The sequence below is a fragment of the Triplophysa dalaica genome, chromosome 3 (assembly GCF_015846415.1).
Source record: "Triplophysa dalaica isolate WHDGS20190420 chromosome 3, ASM1584641v1, whole genome shotgun sequence".
Classification (NCBI taxonomy): Eukaryota; Metazoa; Chordata; class Actinopteri; order Cypriniformes; family Nemacheilidae; genus Triplophysa; species Triplophysa dalaica.
This window is the reverse complement of record NC_079544.1, coordinates 21,499,727-21,519,361: the sequence shown is the minus strand read 5'-3', so window position 1 is coordinate 21,519,361 and position 19,635 is coordinate 21,499,727. Positions and strand designations below refer to the sequence as shown.

Below are 19,635 nucleotides of genomic sequence, written 5' to 3'. Positions count from 1 at the left end.
TGAGGATAAGAGGCAGTACAGTAAAAATATGTTAATATTATTTATGACGTACTTTGAAACCTCATTTGACTAGTTCTTGAGTTAGTTATATGCTTTGCTGTTTTCACTCGACCGCGTTTTTTTCTGTAAATCCTGTCTTTGGATGTCTATTTCTTATGTATTTTATTGTTTGAGTAGACCTCTGAACTCCCTGAAAGAGTAATCCCACTGTACTGTGTTTAAAAGTTACACAACTCTAAAGTCAAAAGGTCATCAAATTTCAGATCAAATAGCAAACTATCTTACTTTTTGAAGTGTAAATGTAAGATTATTTTCTTGAAACCATTAATATTTACCTGCAACAAGTGTGGTTGTTGTGCAGCTTCTGGTAAGTGCGAGCAGGGGTGCAATCGGATGCAATCGGAGGCTGGTTGGTGGCTACCTAACCCTGGTGAACTTGAACTCCTTAGCGTGGATGTGTAAGTGTGAACTGGGGAACTATTCCATGTTACTCCACTATCATATTTTAAGTATTTATCTTTGTATTGAAAAACTTTTTCTATATATAGCCACGTCTTGAGTCCCTTGTTTGCCCTATTGAACCTGTGTGCCCTTTTTTTTTTTTCATAGCGTAGTGTGCTATTATTACTGTGAGACCCTTTCTCTGTACCACTCCGTCACAACTGGTTGTCTTTCTCGTCGCGACCTCCCTTCTCCGATATTTCTTTTGATATCCTGATTTTGTCTGCCACTGAGCCATGTGGATGCACGTACAAAACTGTGAAGCGCTGCAGCGCCGGTCCTGCTTCACTGAATGATCCGCATACATCTTAAGGGAACTTGGACATACATACTCGAGTTCTGGTGGGCCCCCAGTGAAACAAGGGTCCTGAGAATCGTCCTCATCAGTATATTTGGAGTTAATGATCAGTCCTTGTGTTTGTTGTGCTCTCCCCCTGAATGTTCATTCTGGCACAATAGCACACAGACTAAACTCCCAGTAGTGTCCAGATCTTGTAAAATAGGTGTGTATGTGAATCACAGTTCAGGAATTATGTCCTTCTACAGCATCTCTGACACAATGACCCTAGTCCACACCACATTCACTAAACCTCTCTATCCTGGGTTTTGGTTAGGTCGGAGCTCTACAGTGAAACTGCATGATTTAACAAGATAAATGATACACAGGTAAGCCCTTTTCTCTTGGAAGTTGTTTCTCATGAGAACGTCTGAAAAAAGTAAGTGATAAGATTTGTGCCTTTGGTTGAATATAATTTGATGGTTTTTGTATTAATATGTAACTGAATATGTCTCACTTTTAAAGCATGCTTGTAACTGTTGCTGCCAATGTAAACGTCAGGTGTTTTTCTCTTTGTTTCGTTCTTATGAGCTCTCACTTGGTGTAGTGAAGGGGTGAGGAAAATGCATTAAAAGAGTGCTGCATCTTTGATTCACAATATAACAGTCAGTGACTGGTGCTTTTGTGTGGTAAAAAAGGATTTTTACAAAATGACTAAAAAATATATATATAGTTAGATTAAAAAATATATAAACTTTGACTTGGACAGGACTAACATTAAATACATACAAGACTAGGTAATGAAAGAGCAATATCCAAGACCACTTACAGAGACGGGAAACAAGGAGTAATACAAAACGAACAAGCACAGGAGAATAGAAGGCATTATATAGGGGAGAACTACACAGGATAATTAATAGGGACCAGGTGACCGAGATTAAACACTCAGGGAAAGTTATCGAGGAAACGAGATGGGGGAAAAACAGACAAGACATGAGAAAGCACATGGCCAGCCAATATATAACCAAAGCAATGTCTTTCTCACACAAAACCCTAAGGCTATGCCATGACTCCACTGCAAGACCAAGAATAAACATTACATGATAGCGGAATCATGATTACCACATTAAACACTGTTAGTTTACAAGGCCATTCTACGAGATTTTTTATTTTTTAGACACAAGACAGTCAGTTATTGGTTGGTCAAATAAATGCGGATCAGGTATGTTCGGAGCTGTTTTTTATAGTTGGAAACCGTACAAGCAAAGCTTTCCTGTAGCTCAGTGGTAAGAGCATGGCGTTAACAATGCCAAGGCCGTGGGTTTGATCCCAGGGGATTGCACATACTTAGAAACAATTGTATAGGATAATGCAATGTTAGTCACTTTGGATAAAAGTATCTGCCAATTGTATATACGTAAATGTAAAGGATTTTGCAAGTTGGTGTCTCGCTGTGATGGAACAACTGGGCGTCACTCATTTTCAGACCAAAGATGATGCAGGGATGTAGACGTAGACCATGTTGTTAAGTTAGATGGGAGAATTTTCCATTATCGTTCTGAACGCCAGTGTCCGAGATTTAAACTTTATGCTGGTGGCAACTGGAAGCCAGTGAAGTGAAATCAGGAGGGGTGTCACATGAGTTCTTTTAGGTTGATTGAAAACTAGACGTGCAGCTGCATTCTGGATCATTTTCAAGGGCTTGACTGTAGGAAGGCCGTCCAGTAGAGAATTGAGAAATAGAGAATTGCAGTTGTCCAGTCTTGATATGACCAGAGCTTGGATAGCAGCTGATAGGAACGGTATGATTTTCCTGATGTTTTAAATTTAGAGCACATACCTGCAAGATCGAGTGGATGCTGCGGTGTGAGAGGTGAATTTCAGCAGGTTGTCGAACATCACCCCCAGGTTCCTCGTAGACTTGGTGGGCGATATAGTTGAGGATCAGAGCTGAATAGTAAGATGGTGTTCAATTGATGTTTGGGCTGGTATAACCAAGAGTTCTGTCATGGAGAGGTTGAGTTGTAGCTGATGCGCTTTCATCAAAGAAGATATAGAATGTCTTTTCATGAAGCCGGATTGCTGACTTTCCAGAAGATCGTGCCGTGAGAGACATGCAGAGAGTTGGTTAAATACTATTGTAACACAGTGTCAAGGCAAGGAAAGAAGAGAACGCGGTCGTCCCCACTGTAGACCTCTCTGAACCACCCCGCTTGTCACAACTATCCTTTCGAGGGCCTTGGAAAGGAAAGGCAGGAATTAGATTGGTCTGTAATATTTTTGCATTCCTGCAACGAATCATAGAAACTTATACATTCAGTCAATTTAAAATTGTCATGATGTTCACACACAATGAACATGATCTCAAATATAAATCATGGACTCAGGCTTTCGTTATCTTTAGTAATATTTGAAATGGACATGAGCAGTAATAATGTCAGTTGAAAATTATTTGATGGAGGGCGTTAAGCATTCAAGCAGGTGCTTTTTCATAGTTCTTGTGCAGCAGCCTCGAATGAGTAAAACACTGACCTCACTGGAGGATTTGACATTTACATTCATTTTTTTACTGTAAAAGAAACAACAAAGACGTATAACAATACAAGTAAAAGTAAATATTCTCTTTGTAATACTGACACCTAGTGGACATTCAGTGTGTGAATGGGCACTAAAAGCATTTTCCACACGTGATGTTTCTCAAACAAAGAACCAGGAAACGTCTCAAATTGGAAACCGAAACTAGAGTGTTTTTCTTTGCATTTGTGCAGCTGGTGAAATGGCAGAAGCCAGTATTTCAGTGGTTCATGATCAGTTCAGCTGTTCAATCTGTCTGGATCTACTGAAGGATCCAGTGACTATTAACTGTGGACACAGTTACTGTATGAGCTGTATTACAGACTGCTGGAATCAGGAGGATCAGAAGAGAGTTTATAGCTGCCCTCAGTGCAGACAGACCTTCACTCCAAGACCTGCTTTAGGAAAGAATGTGATTCTTGCTGAGATGGTGGAGAAACTGAAGAAAACAAAACTTCAGACTGATGGAGCTGCTCCCAGTTATGCTGGACCTGAAGATGTGGAGTGTGACGTCTGTACTGGGAGAAAACACAAAGCTGTCAAGTCATGTCTGGTGTGTCTGAACTCTTACTGTCAAACTCACTTTGAGCGACATGAAGAACTTCAATCAGGAAAGAGACACAAAGTAACTGAATCCACTGGAAGACTTCAGGAGATGATCTGCCCTAAGCATTTCAGAGTGCTCGAGGTTTTCTGTCGCACTGATCAGAAATTGATATGTTATCTGTGTACGATGGATGATCATAAAAGCCACGACACTGTATCAGCTGCAGCAGAGAGAACAGAGAAACAGGTATGAACAAATAAAATGTAATAAATAATACAGAGAATATTACAATTTGTTAGCAATAATGTGTAATTAACATGTTATCTGTATTAGAACAGTGAGTTATCAGTTATTTATCTGTTCACCAGAAACCATTGGAGGACAACCAGAGAAGATTCCAGCAGAGAATAGAGGAGAAAGAGAAGAAGCTTCAGGATCTCAGAGAGGCTGTGAAGACACACAAGGTGAGTTTTGAGTAATAGAGAAACAAATACTGCTGCTATTTCACACTCAGACTCATGTTAGTGGGGACCTAAACCTGAATGCACACCAACTCCTGGGGACCCGTGTCACTTTTGGGACCAAAATTGAGGTTCCCATGGACACAAAAGCTTATAAATTGTACAGAATGATAATTTTTTTAATCTAAAAATGCCAAAAGTTTTCTACTATCTTTAGGTTTAGGGGTTGGGTCATGTGATAAAATATACAGTTTGAACAGTATACAACTAATTACGCCTAGCAATACAGCGAAAAATCAAGAATGGACCAAATTAAGGCGTATAAAACACAAGTCTTTAATTAACTGTCAAATATACACATATTTAATGCGTCACATAAAAAAAGATTTCTCACCATTAAATGCTCCTGTGACATGTCTGTAAACATCAAATCATCAGGCAAAATATTCAGAAAATACTATTTAAATGTGCTGTAATTTAATAATCAAGTTAATTTTAAATAAGTTACATTTAATTTAAAATGATAAATAGACAAAAAATATATGTCGCCATGATTTGTTGAACATTTCAGGGAAAGTAAACGTGGAAAGTAACTTCATTTAATCGCGTTACTGTATGGAGTACGTTTTTGTGTACTTGTTCTTTTTTAAGTAGCTTTTAAAATCTGTTATTTTACTTGTACTTAAGTATAATTTGTGTGATGTATTGTACTTCGTTATATTTCAAATCACATCCTTTACTGAGTAAATAAAAAAAACATTGCAAGGAAAACATTTAAACTTCAAAACAGGATTATGGACGCTGTGCAAACTAGCGTCTTATAAAAATCCTATTGCGCAAGAATGTATAGGTAAGATAAACAATATTTGTTTTCATTAAGGTCATATCCTTGTTGCATTGTTAACTTATAATAAGTTTTAACTGTATAGTAAAAGTCAAACGAAATTGGTGCACAATGCTTTATATTGTAAGTGTTTAATCTTCGTTTTGTAGACGCGCGGTTCACTTGTGCCTGCGCCACATTTACGCAGTGTGAATGGAACCGAACTGAACAACTTCTGCTTTAATTACATATTTAAACGTGTATTATATGTCTCTCTTCTGTAAGCGCGGAGCAAGAAAGTCATATGAAAATGTGCTTGCTATTTCATGCGTTTTGAAAAGCCTCGCAGCCCTGCCGGGAAATGACCGCAGGGCTCTAGACTAACTTTTTGCACTGGTGCGCCTAACTTTTTTTCTAAGGTGCACCAGCACAAAATTTAGGTGCACCCAAATTTTTGAGCGGATCCCATTTATCACCGCAGTTTAACAAGTTCACTTTTTTCGAAATCTCTGTCCATATAGGCGATATTAACTTGTTAATGATTAACTAACAATCTGGTCAAAACAATGTTCTTTATTTGAAGTGCAATTCAACAAGAAAGGTAAATTACTGAAAAAGTGTGCTTCACTGAACTGAAATTTAAATGAACAACATCTCAAGATAAATTAAATAAAAATAAAATCTAAATTAAGTGTTTAAGGGCTTTAAACTGAACATCCCATGGCTCAATGTCTTATGGACTATCCTCCATTGCCATCACATGCCCCTCTGATGGCCAACTCCTGTAGTTTGGACTTCTTGATCTTTGGCACTGGCTTAACCAGCTGCCCACACTCTCTCTAGCATCAAAGTCTTCCAGACTTGGCCCATCTATACTGATTCTTTTCAAAGCTTCCACTGTGTCTGAAAGAAGGGATGCTCTAGTGTCTGATTTGTCCTCTTCTGTGCAAAGAATCCTCTCTCACAAACTGCAGCTGAGACCGGAATGGACCAGCATAATGTGTACAAGGTGCAGGTTGTTCTGGGAAAAATTTAATTCAAGAAATGTATTTAAGTAATCTGTGTTTAATAGCAAAACTAATACAATCTTAAGAACGAAGATTAAACTGACCTTATACTCCGAGCAGTAGGGCTCTCTGGTCAACATGAGCTCCCAAAGGCTGAGGTAGGTCTTGTCTTTGAACATCCTGGCAATTAACAGCTTCAAGTCTACAAACTCTTCTTTTGCAAGCTCAGTGTTTAGCATTGCTCAAAGCTAATCAGTGTTCACATGAACCAAATATATACCAGCAGCACACATAATAGTGTAATAATCCACCAGCTACCTTCTCAGGACTGTGGAGAAGTGATTCAAGAGAAATGCAAGGTTGTCAGCCCCGTAGTCAACTAAGTCCTCTTGGTTTTCTGGCCAGCTATCATGATTGAAGATGTTAAAACAATTTACAGCCTTGGTTGTGTCAGAGTCACAAAAACTCTCCCCTGTTGTTAGAACAAATACATTTTAGTAAATGAGTAATAATATTTCTCATCAACATGTGTTTTTAAGACAGGTTAGTCCACTTGCCCAGGAGGCAACTGAATCTTGCTTTCAGATGTTTCACAGTGGCTCTGATTGTTGCATCCATTACTTTTTTATGTTTACTGGCTGCAACATCATCTTCTGCCGGCTTTGATGCCTCTCCTTTGAGTGTTATTGTCTATATGTTGCATAAACCATAAATAGAGATTGTTGTTAGATATTAGAAATATTTGTAAAAATAGACTGTTCACAGTTTAAATGGGAGATAGAACCATACATATACCTGGAATTTGTAGATTGCCATTTCAACCTCTTCCTGCTGCTGCCTTCTCTGCAGCATAATATCAGCCAGGAACGCTGACAGTCTTCCACTAGGCTCAAGTCTCGCAACACAGCTGAAGATGACCACAAACACAATTCAAATTTACACATCCCACTTCATCTCGTTACCTGTGGGAGGATGATCTCATTCCTCTGAAGTAGGAGGCTAAACTTACTAATGCCAGTGAACACGTCTGCAATAAAATCGTAAAAGGCCACAAAAGTGGCATCTTCCATTGATTTCTTAACCTGTATCATACAAAAGTAGAAATGAGTCCCATAGAACCCTGCTTAACTAAATTCCTAAAAAAAAGTGTCTTTAATGAAAGTAATAGTCTGAAAGAATGCACTTGCCTTTGTAGCACGGCCTGCAATGTCTGCATTGGCAGAGGAGCCTGCCAAATGGTCCATATGGTAGTATACAGCAGTGAACTGTCCTGGTTTAAGGAAGGTCTCCAGGGCCCTTGAAACATGTGGGAGCCACCTTGTCCCCTTCACCCCACTGGGCATCAGCACATTTACCCCCAAGTCAGCCCCAATGACCCTGAGCTCTCTCATTGATTTTGGGCTGAAATGGTATGTCTTCCAAATTAAATGTAGAAGGTCATACAATCGCCCCATCATTGGATTGTCCCTCTGCACTGACAACATTACCAATTCCAATCTGAAAATATTGATTTTAAAATTAATTATTAATTCTAAATGAAGATACATCTGCTCTTTACAAGAAAATAACCTGTAATGACTTAAGGTATCAGTTATACCTTATCTTCTAGTCTGACCTGTGAGGCATACAGTGGAAAGGCACAATGTGGTCACCTGCCTCTTTCTGCACAAGGGCTATGACACCTCCTTTGCAGCCCAAATTAACAGCAGCACCATCAGCACCCAGAGCAATAATTTTCTCCAGCCAGTTACTGCACTGGTCCCCAAGAGCAGCAAATGCTTTCTTTGAGGCAGCATAGATTCCTAATTAAACAAATAAAACGATAAAACCATTTACTTCCCAGATCAAGAGTTTATAATGCAATGTATTTTTTTGTATTTCAATAATAAGAATATCACATATGGGTAATGTAGTAACCAGACAGTAGGCATATTATTTAGGCTACATGACATGATATGGCTTACCTTGGGCATGGGCATGCTCGACCTCGATGTGTCCAATCAGTAGGCTATATTCACCGGTCTTCCTCTCCGTAAGATATGACATTACACAATGACGCATTCCTTTGTGGCGATATCTGTGTCTCCGTCGATTAGGAATGCCATGTACGCAAATTGCAGAGAATTGTTTTTTTCAACGTATCTGCGATGACTCCTATAAATTGGGCGCACGCGACATCATTGCTGTACGTCGGGCTTACGTTCAAGCCGTTTTTCTTCATAATAATTATTTTGGACTTGAATTTAGTGAAGGGAAGTTCTTCTTTTGCAATATTGTAGGCAACGTTAAACTTGATTATCATCTCAGACTCGTCTGATGATCTGTTTGCTGCTGCTTGCCGCTGAAAGGCAGCGGGGAGAGGCCAGACTGTGCAGTGCATTTATCGCGGCATGTAAGGTGTTTAATAGATGCATTGTGCTTTTTCAGCGTTTCAATTCGAAATGTATTAGAACCAGTCACAAATGCACTTTTGCCGGCCATGTACTTCCCACACTCTTTACAGTAAATGCAGTGCATTATTTTATCAGCTTTACTGTATCTTAGCCAGGGAAACTTGTCAAGCCGAAACTATACACTTTCCCCCTTTTAATTTCAGTCGGTTCGGAGTCGATCGTATCTGGCTCATTATCGAATGCCGTCTCCGGACCAATGCTTGACACAACCTGGGAGGTTGATGGCTCCGTGTCAGAGCATTGTTTAATAATATTGCACGGATTCTTATCGAAAAAGTTGTCGATCGTTCTTTTCATCTTTTCTATTAACCTCTATCTCTGTCGGATTCCACCACACGCGATTTCAAATGTAAATGCACGTACAGAAATATCTGGACCACGGCCAATCAGAGGGGGGTCCGCCCTACACTATCTCTGATTGGTTAAGACCACGCTACGGGACTTATGTGTGACAGGGAGACTTGAGTCGCGGAGACTTTTTTCTCCGTCAAACGGCTGGTAGCACCCGTGCGACCTCAGATATTTTTAAGTCGCACCATTGAGTAATTAGGTTGCATGTGCGACCAAATTAGTCGCAATATAGAGCCCTGTAATATATTTTTAATACAGTTTTCGTTATCACTATGACTAATGTTTGTGTTGCACAAAACAGGAGAGGTTTTAAAAAGTAACTAAGTAACTTTTACTTTGAGTAAATTTAAAAAAGCTACTTATTACTTTTACTTGAGTTGATTATTTTGACAGTTAACTTTACTTGTACTCGAGTACAATTTCATCAAAGAAGTAGTACTTGTATTTGAGTTGCAGAGGAAAGTGAATTGTTTTCTAAGCTTTTCTGTAGGCCCAGGTATGTAATGCACCTCATGACGAAACATTGAAAACTGTATATAGTTACAGCTAAAATTGTGTAACCTAAGTATTCATTTTTTTATACTCAAATACAAGTACTACTACTTTGATGAAATTGTATTCTTATGTAACGTGTAATGTTTTACAGTAAATGCCATCAACGAGTAAGCTTTCATATGCAAGTCCTTTAGCCTAATATTACGACATCATCATATTTGTGTGTATGTAAACATTTTGCAATGTAGGCTTTGTAAAAGCACTGTGGATTATCTAATAATGAAGGCTGAATATTGGTAAAGTTAGGCGGTTACTCATCAACAGTATATCAATATAAAATATTTCATAATTGGCAAGGAAGCACGCACCAAATGAATGTAAAAAAACTCATACCTTTTAAGATTTAAGACAGCCGTATATCAACTCATTATTTTTACAACAATGAAGCCATTCATATTAACATATTTTCAGTTTCTGTTGTCAGTTCATGACGCGACATCATCTAACAACTCAAAATTAAAAGCGGTGATTTCGGCTAATGTTATTAACGACGAAATTTGTTCATATTTTTATATCCAAACAGTGAATAACAGTGACACGTTATTGGAAACGCTGTTTTGTACTCATTTAATTCGCGAGTCACCTGTAGTACGGTGCTGCTTCTTCCTGCCGCTCTGTGACGTCAAGTGAACGGATCCCTGCGCCGGGATAGCGCCTCGTGGCCCATATTGAACCGTGGGTGAGCTGTATTTTTGCATTCCTAATTTGCAGTGAGACAGAAGCCCAAAATTGAACTGTTAGAACACTTAAGAGTTAGGCTTACGCATATAATTGCGCTTTAAAAAATCCGCCCACATACATAGTGGCCCACCAGGAAGCTCCCGCTGACCAGTACATGGCTGGTTCTCTGTACCAAACTGGATGCCCCCTCGAGCTCATGGGCACCTGGGCACTGGCCCGGTCAATAATCCGTCCCTGCGCCTATGGACTGTACCCACGGAGATAATAAAACACATGTGTGTGTGTGTGTGTGTTTTTATGGTAACAGAGCTCTGCACAGACAGCAGTGGAGGACACTGAGAGGATCTTTACTGAACTGATCCGCTCCATTAAGAGAAGAAGCTCTGAGGTGATACGGCTGATCAGAGATCAGGAAAAGACTGCAGTGAGTCGAGCTGAAGGACTCTTGAAGGAACTGGAGCAGGAGATTGAAGATCTGAGGAGGAGACATGATGAGATGGAGCAGCTTTCACACACAGAAGATCACATCAGTTTCCTTCAGGTAATACTGTACATCACAGCACACAGTACAATAGATCTTGATTTCAATTTAAGATGACATAGTATTTTCCTTGTGTTTAAAGCAAGTCACACAAATATGTAAATAATATATTGATTTGACTTTGTGTTTCTACTAAATTATTCTGGTTTGACATCATTTTGTAGAAAATATTTTGTTAGAAACATTTATAATGTTCTTAATAACGATTCAGATAAGTAGATGAGTGAACATCAGCTGCTTCTCAGTCCTGAGATTGATGTTTTCTCAGTTCTCCTCAGCCTGTGAGCTGTAAACCAACCAAAGCCTGGGATATTTGAGGATTTTTTTTGCAAATCTTAAGTAAATAATATGCACTGTATGTTTTGAATTTTTTTATGCAAACCACAATAGACGGTCAGTTCCTAACAGTTCTGATGTGAGGGGAAGATATTTAATTTTTGAAAAAGCAAGTAATGTAATAAGCAGGATTAAAATGTAGACTTGCTAAAATAAGCACATGATAGACTCTTTTTTTGTGTGTTCATGTAGAGTTTTCAGTCTCTCTCTGAATCTCCTGGATCTACAGACAACATCACTGTCAGTTCTCTTCTCTTGTTTGATGATGTTAGGAAATCTGTCACTCAACTTAAAGAAAAGGTGGAGGATTTCTGTAAAGAAGAGATTGGAAAGATATATTGCAAAGGTAAAGAACATCTCTGACTTCAACCTTGATTTATTCTGAGCTATACAGAAACATATAGCCTAATATATACTAATTATGTCAATTTATTTATTTAGTTACATACATTGAAATTATTCCCACCAATGAACCCAAGACAAGAGTGGAGTTCCAACAAGGTAAAACACATCATTATAAAAACATCATCTGATAAAAGTTAGATTCTAACACAAAATCTTTATTATTTGAAATTGTCACTATTGTTTGAGAGCAAACAAAACCTTAACATGCTGTGAGCAGTGGTTTAAGAAGGTTTGGTCTTAAATATCATATCTTTATTGGACACAATCCATTCGCTAAAGGACATCAGGAAATATAGATTTTGTAAGAATATACAAAATAACCCCAAAACGCTCGGAGGAAATAAGGCAAACTTATCTTTTATTAAATATATCTTTAGCCTTTCTCCTGGGCATTGACTCTGTAAGCTTTATATGTGTTGTATGTAACCTCCTGCTGAATTTTAGTTTACATGCAATGCAAAAGCAACATTTAATTTATTTTTATTGGACGCACGGCACCCCCAAAAGTAGAACTATTTCCTTCCCGATGCGACGCCGACGTATTCATATTAAAATATTGAATATGCGTGCGGAAAAGACGTGAAATGTTTATCTAATCAGCTGTGCGATTCTATAGGATGACACTATATCAGTTATGAGCAGCACCCTCGTCCTCTTTTGAAGATTTTTTAGATATCACTTTTGGCTGTTAATCACTTTTGTACATTTATATATACTTTATCAGGAGTCTTAATGGTTGCACAGGTGAGACTGCCAAACTGATCAATATATAATTTTTGCGCATTATAATTAATTTGCAGAAACGTTCAAAGTATATAAAGTGTTACACATAACGTTAAATAATTTTAATCTTTGAATCATTTTTGTGTCGATGCAGCTTTCATGATAAAAAAACATTAAAATTCTTCTGTTTTCGCGGGTTGTTTGAGATATGTTCAAGCCCAGAGAGTCGGAGCAAATGTGCTCCTTCACTTATTCTTACTCTAAGACAGACAAACACAAAATTACGTCAAAATTCCCATATTAGCAAGTATCCTTGTGAAAGTAATTTAGTCAGTTTCATAAACAGATGGGAAACGCATGTCCGCGTATCTATCTTAAAGGGCATCATAAAGATCTCCATTTCTAATGTTCACTAAACAACTAAGAACGGGCCCCAAAACCTAGTCTGGTGCTACCAAATTAGGGGCTGGTGCCACCAACAGTATGACTAAGTTGCACCAGTGCCACATCAAATGTTAGTCTAGAGCCCTGTTTATATTTACAGGTACTCTATTGTACAGTTGGCTGCCCCTTCCCCCAAACTAAAAAGTTTGAGTAATCCAGGCAGGAAGCGGATCCAAGCGCAGTATGAAATTTAATGAAATAAGACAAGACAAAACTAAACCAAGGTAGTCCATAGACAAAATGAAGCATGAAACAAAGACTGACACGAATCAAAGGAAACACTAGGGCTTAAATACACTGGGATAATAAGGAAACATGAAACACCTGGGGAAACAAATCAACATGAAAAACTACAAGAGAGTACAAACAATAGACAGGAAGAAATTAACTAAGACATACAAACTAAAAGTCCACATTAATCGGGGAAACACAGACGGGGATCATGACAGGTCCCCCCTTAAAGTGGCTTCCAGACCCTCACCACAGTCCAGGAGGTTGATGCAGCGGTGTGGGAACAGGGGTATAAGCGGAGGGCCAAGCCCCTGCAGTATCTTGGACGAGGCAGGGAACTCTGAAGTGTCCATCTTGGACGAGGCAGCGAACTCTGAAGCTTCCATCTTGACGAGGCAGGGAACTCTGAAGCGTCCATCTTGGACGAGGCAGGGAACTCTGAAGCGTCCATCTTGGACGAGGCAGTGAACTCTGAAGCTTCCATCATGGACAAAGCAGGGAACTCTGAAGCGTCCATCATGGACGAGGCAGGGAACTCCGAAGCGTCCATCTTGGATGAGGCAGGGAACTCTGAACATCCTTCTTGGACGAGACATGGAACTTGGAAGCGTCCATCTTGGACGAAGCAGGGAACTCTGAACATCCTTCTTGGACGAGGCATGGAACTCGGAACCGTCCATCTGGGACGAGGCAGGGAACTCTGAAGCGTCCATCTTGGACGAGGCAGGGAACTCTGAAGCTTCCATCTTGGACGAGGCAGGGAACTCTGAAGCGTCCATCTAGGACGAGGCAGGGAACTCTGAAGCGTTCATGTTTGACGAGGCAGGGAACTATGAAGCGTTCATCTTGGACGAGGCAGCGAACTCTGAACATCCTTCTTGGACGACGCATGGAACTCTGAAGCGTCCATCTTGGACGAGGCAGGGAACTCTGAACATCCTTCTTGGATGAGGCAGGGAACTCTGAAGCGTCCATCTTGGACGATGCAGGGAACTCGGAAGCGTCCTTCTTGGACGAGGCAGGGAACCCGAAAGCGTCCTTGGACGAGGCAAAGAACTCTGAACATCCTTCTTGGACGAGGCATGGAACTTTGAACATCCATCTTGGACGAGGCATGGAACTCTGCGGATTCGGAAGCAACCACCGGTGTGGACGAGCAGCGCACAGCCCAGACACACAGCAGAGCAGCAGCCACAACTAACAGAGCTTTTTCCAAGGACACTGGTCCTGGTTCCTCAGGAACGGTTGCCACCAGACTTGAGACCACCAGACTTGGAACCACCGGACTTGGGACAATGGAGACTGGAAGTTCAAGGCTGTAGACCCTCTTGGCAGCAGATTCTAAGGAGGCGGCCATCTTTCTTGCGCGTGGATTCTAGATTGGCGACCATCCTGCGAGTGGACTCTGGATTGGCGGACGTCAGTACGGGGCTGGCCAGCATCAGTGTGGGACATGCAGGCTTCCATGACTGGCCTGATTCCATGACCCACAGAGCCTAAGGTCTACTGCCCCCCCAAAATAAATATTTTGGCCACACTTCCTCCTCAGCCTCACCCATGGTGAAGTGAGAGCCACATAACAACAGTGCGTGGTCAAGAAATTTAGCCAAGGACACTGGAGGACCATAACAGGATGATGATATGTCTTTAAGCGATGTTAAATGTTAATTTTATAATGCTTTTCTTTACTGAAATGTGAGAACCTCGATGATGTATGCCGTTGACAAATGCAACTCCCAGAAGATGCCCCAAATCCTGGAAAGGACGAATCTGGGAGAAATGGCTCAAATGGTCACCCTATATCAATACACAGTCCGGATACTTTGAATAATGGGAAATGTCCAAGAAAGTTTGTACATGGTCCTCGAGGGAACTTTTACTTTGAGTGAGACGGCTAAGCGAACTGCTGGATCCATTGATTGGTTGGCCTTTCTGTAACAATTGAGTAATCCAGGCAGGAAGCGGATCCAAGTACAGTATGAGATTTAATGAAATAATACAAGACAAAACAAAACCAAGGTAATCAATAGACAAAATGAAGCAAAGAAAACACTAGGGCTTCAATACACTGGGATAACAAGGAAACAAGAAACACCTGGGGAAACACTAAAAAAACAAACAAAAAAAATACAATCACTAGACAGGAAACAGGAACTAAGACATACAAACTAAAATCCACATTAATCAGGGAAACACCGACTGGGATAGTGACACTCAAAGTTACATAATCATATGCTTCTTGAAATCAAAGTACTGTATTTATACATTTGATCTTCCTCAGATTTCCAACTGTTCTCTCTGGATCCAAACACTGTAAACAAAAACATCTGTCTGTCTGAGGAGAAAAGAGAGGCTACTTACACTGACAGAGTCCAGCAGTATCCTGATCATCCAGACAGATTTGATCAAAGACGTCAGGTGTTGTGTAGAGAGAGTGTGTCTGGACGCTGTTACTGGGAGGTTGAGTGGAGTGGAGATGTTGGTGTGGATATAGTAGTCTCATATAAGAGCATCATAAGGAAGGGAGATGGTGATGCTGTTGGTTATGGTGATGCTGTTGGTTATGGTGATGATGTTGATTATGGGGATGATGTTGATGATGGTAATGATGATGATGTTGATTATGGTGATGATATTGTTGATGATGTTGACGATAATGATGACGTTGATTATGGTGATGTTGATGATGTTGATTATGGTGATGATGTTGTTGACGATAATGATGATGTTGACGATAATGATGATGTTGATTGTGGTGATGTTGATGATGTTGATTATGGTGATGATGTTGTTGATGATAATGATGATGTTGACGATAATGATGATGTTGATTATGGTGATGTTGATGATGTTGATTATGGTGATGATGTTGTTGATGATAATGATGATGTTGACGATGAGGATGATGTTGATTATGGTGATGATGGTAATGATGGTAATGACATTGATGATATCGATTATGGCGATGATGTTATTGATGATCGTGATGCTGATAAGTGTGTATTTGGATGTAATGATCAGTCCTGGAGTTTGGACTGCTCTCTCTCTGAATGTTCATTCTGGCACAATAGCACAAAGACTAAACTCCCAGTAGTGTCCAGTTCTTGTAGAATAGGAGTGTATGTGGATCACAGTGCAGGAATTCTGTCCTTCTACAGCGTCTCTGACACAATGAACCTCATCCACAGAGTCCACACCACATTCGCTCAACCTCTATATCCTGGATTTGGGTTAGATAAGAGCTCAACCGTCAAACTGTGTGATTTAACAAATTGAAGGATACATCCTTAGATGAGACAAAAAATAAGACAAATGTATTATCCAAAAAAATACAGTAGTTTGATAATTAAATCTCAATCTCAAATTTGATAAGAATCGTTTATGTCAGACATTGTAATGTTCTTTCACACACATGCTTTAGTTCTTGAGTTAGTTGATGTTTGAAGTTCTATTACTGTGATTAACTTATAACCATACCAAACTTATTATATATTTGATAAGTTTGGTAAAATTAGACTTTTGGTTTCATTATTTAAATAAATAATTTCATTTGTTTAAAATGGCTTTACAAGTTTTTCAATTCAGTTTAGGTGGTTATTATCTGTGAATAATATACCTTTGATATTGTAACGGGCCAATCGGAATTAAGTATTCCAGATCACCAAGTAATAAAACGCTATACAGCAATGATGTAAAAATGTTTCTCTTTGAATCAATGTGTGCCTTAATTAAAAATATTGCGCTGCAGTAATTTTTAGCGATTTTGGCTACATTCCATAAGTGATTTTGGCATTTCTGAACCAAAGAATGAGAAAAATTACACATTCAGTCACTTAAAAATGATGTCATGATGTCCATACAAAATGAAAGATATATCTAATAAAAAATGTTATATTATGGAGGTTTAATCTGACTGCTGTTTACAAACAAGTATTACAGATGTCGATGGGAGCAAAAGGGTTAACAAGAAGAAAAGAAACCAACCATAAAAGGTTTGGGACTAAAGGGTCCTATGTGTTTTACAAAAATTAAATATATTTCGCTGAACTGTGGCTGAATGCAGAGCCAGCACACAGCAAACACCCTTAACTCAATTAGGTTATAAACCTCAGTACAACAAAAGAATCACAAAAATGCACAACTCGCAAATAAAACGAAACAAAATACGGTAGTGGCTGTGCATGGAAGATGAAAACACATTAATTAGACACTTTACATCCATATCATAAATCAACATCAATTATCAAAACACAATACATAATACACCGGTACACTCATCACACATTACAATTACCGTCCATATTCTTCTTACAGAGCTGTTAACAAAAGGTCACTTTTTAGAAAGAAAGAATCATACAGCAGTAAAAGCTTTTAACCAAACTAAACTTACATACCCAAATGCTCGCTAGCACTCACCACGAGGTCCCCTGCCACGTGCACACCCGATCCACGTAATCTATTAACATTTACCATCAAACATACATTTAGACAGAGCAGTAAAACCCACAGGTAACATATACGGGTGAATAAAAACCCATACAAAATATACTTTCCCGTAATTACACCTATGTGTGACCTTATGGAACTTTGACCAGATCTAGGTTAAAAGGTTCTTGACTACGCCACGTGGTGCCACTCAAACCAAGATGTACTCTGCACCTCAACTACTAAAGATCTCATCTAAGGTGCAGAAAGGTTCATTAAAAGGAAGGAAGGAGGCGGGAACCGGCAAACATTTAAATAAACATTTAATCAAAATAATAACAGCCGGCGGCCCCTCACAGACGACCGCCGGCGAACAAAACATAAACAAAAATACACATACAACCGTAACACAAGTTTGGGCGCGGCCCCCTCTCTTCGACGGTCTGGTCGCTCGTTCCTTTTATATGCTCCTAATCTCCTACATGATTCGAGCCCGGTTTGCGCACAGCTGGCGCTCATTCACAATTACTCACCGGACTCGAACCACGGTCTCACCCCGCCTACTCTACTACATAAGGCAAACAGGTTCATAGAAATACACCAAAGATGAACTAGACAGAGACGTGCTTTCAATAGAAAATTAGCAATCACATCACTTATCCTTCCAAACCAGAACGAGCTCTATAAATCGTGAAACCGCCTTACCTCCTTCACTAATAGATTTTTGCAGCATACAGCAGCATGTCTGAGATCGACAATTCTGAAATGGAAAACAACGACCTCTTTGCCGACCAGGATCCCTCAGAAAACCCGACCGCTCACCAAAGCACCAGCACAGGACAAGAAGCTGTTACGGGTAAGACGACAGAGACACTAAGAGGCCGCCAGCCCTCCCGCACCGTCCGTCGCACCCCAAAACGACGAAGCAACACGGCGTCATCTACTCCGCCATCCAGGGCATCAGCAGCTTCTTCCGCCTCTTCCTACACCTCGGCTCAACGCTCGATTCCTGAGATGAGGAAATGGACCGTCGTAACCCTGAGACAGGCTCTAGAAAATGCAGACATCCCTTTCTCCAAGAAGGCAACAAAGGCGGAGTTGTACCACCTATACACCTCCAGCCTGCCCGGAGTTCTAACAACCGCTCCGACATCAAAACTAAAAGCCGCTGACAAGACCTGCAGCACCACAATCCTCCAACACCAGGAATCGTCTACTCCAACCGCGGCTAGGAAGAGGCGGCGTTCACCAAGCAAGCAAGGACTGCCACAGGCTCGTGATGCTGCATCCGTACGCGGCTCCAGAAGCCGCCCCCTTATTCCACAACACTCTATCCTACCCTAGCCACCGGCCTGCAGCCACACTGCCAATTGATAACGCGAGGCTGCCTCCGTTACAGGCACAGGCGCAGGTTCAAGCTTCCTCTCCATTTCCTATTGCCTCAGGCTCTGGAGCCGCCCAAAGCGTGATGCTGCATCCGTACGCGGCTCCAGCAGCCGCCCCTTTGTTCCCACACACCACATCCCGTGCCGCCTTCACCATTCACTCCGCAACATCAATAGCCATCCCCCCGAACGCACCAGCCTGGGAACCTCCTCCCGTAGCCAGCAACATTACGGACCAGATATTAGCCGAAGTTCAGGCAGCTAGTTTCAGAAGCAGTCCAACACCCCACCCTAGTACCTCCCTATTCGTAACCAATATTCCCCTAGGCCACCCACTGAAGCCCCTCCTTGACGTCTCTCTCAGCCACATCATCCTCTCAGTCTCCCCCAGGACCCTACAATCTTATCTCACAGCTTGGAAATGTTTCAAATCGTTCCACGCTAGATTCATCCTAACATTCCCAGACTTCTCAATGCTAGCCATCACCTCATTCATCTCCCACCTAAACACCTCAAAAAACCTCCAAGCCAGTTCCATTAAAGGATACCTAAGTGGATTACAATTTTTCCACAAACTCATTTTCGGGTCACCTTCACCCCAAATAGCCAGCTCACAGACCTCCATGCTGATCAAAGGCATCCAAAGAGCCCACCCCTCCCGCCCTGACCCCAGAAAACCCATAACACTAGAAATACTAACTAAGTGCATAAACACTCTCCGCCAAGGCTACCACTCCACGCACACTGCCCGCACACTGGACGCCATGTTCATATTAGCTTTTTCGGTTTCCTCAGATGTTCAGAACTCACTATCACATCCAAATTCAATCCAGACATCCACCCCACCATTTCAGATCTCTCCGTAATGGATGACGACACAATATCTTACTTTATTAAACAGAGTATGACAGACCA

At 40.6% G+C, this 19,635-nt stretch overlaps 1 protein-coding gene across 1 annotated transcript; it reads left to right on the top strand.

Moving 5' to 3' along the window:
- Positions 1-3,283: 3,283 nt before the first annotated feature.
- On the top strand, positions 3,284-16,590 carry LOC130417721 (tripartite motif-containing protein 16-like). The gene is made up of 6 exons (XM_056743444.1): positions 3,284-4,145; positions 4,268-4,363; positions 10,538-10,771; positions 11,300-11,453; positions 11,549-11,608; positions 15,192-16,590. The coding sequence occupies exons 1-6, from the start codon at positions 3,555-3,557 to the stop codon at positions 16,184-16,186; spliced, it is 2,130 nt and encodes a 709-aa protein (XP_056599422.1). The 5' UTR covers positions 3,284-3,554; the 3' UTR covers positions 16,187-16,590.
- Positions 16,591-19,635: the final 3,045 nt, after the last annotated feature.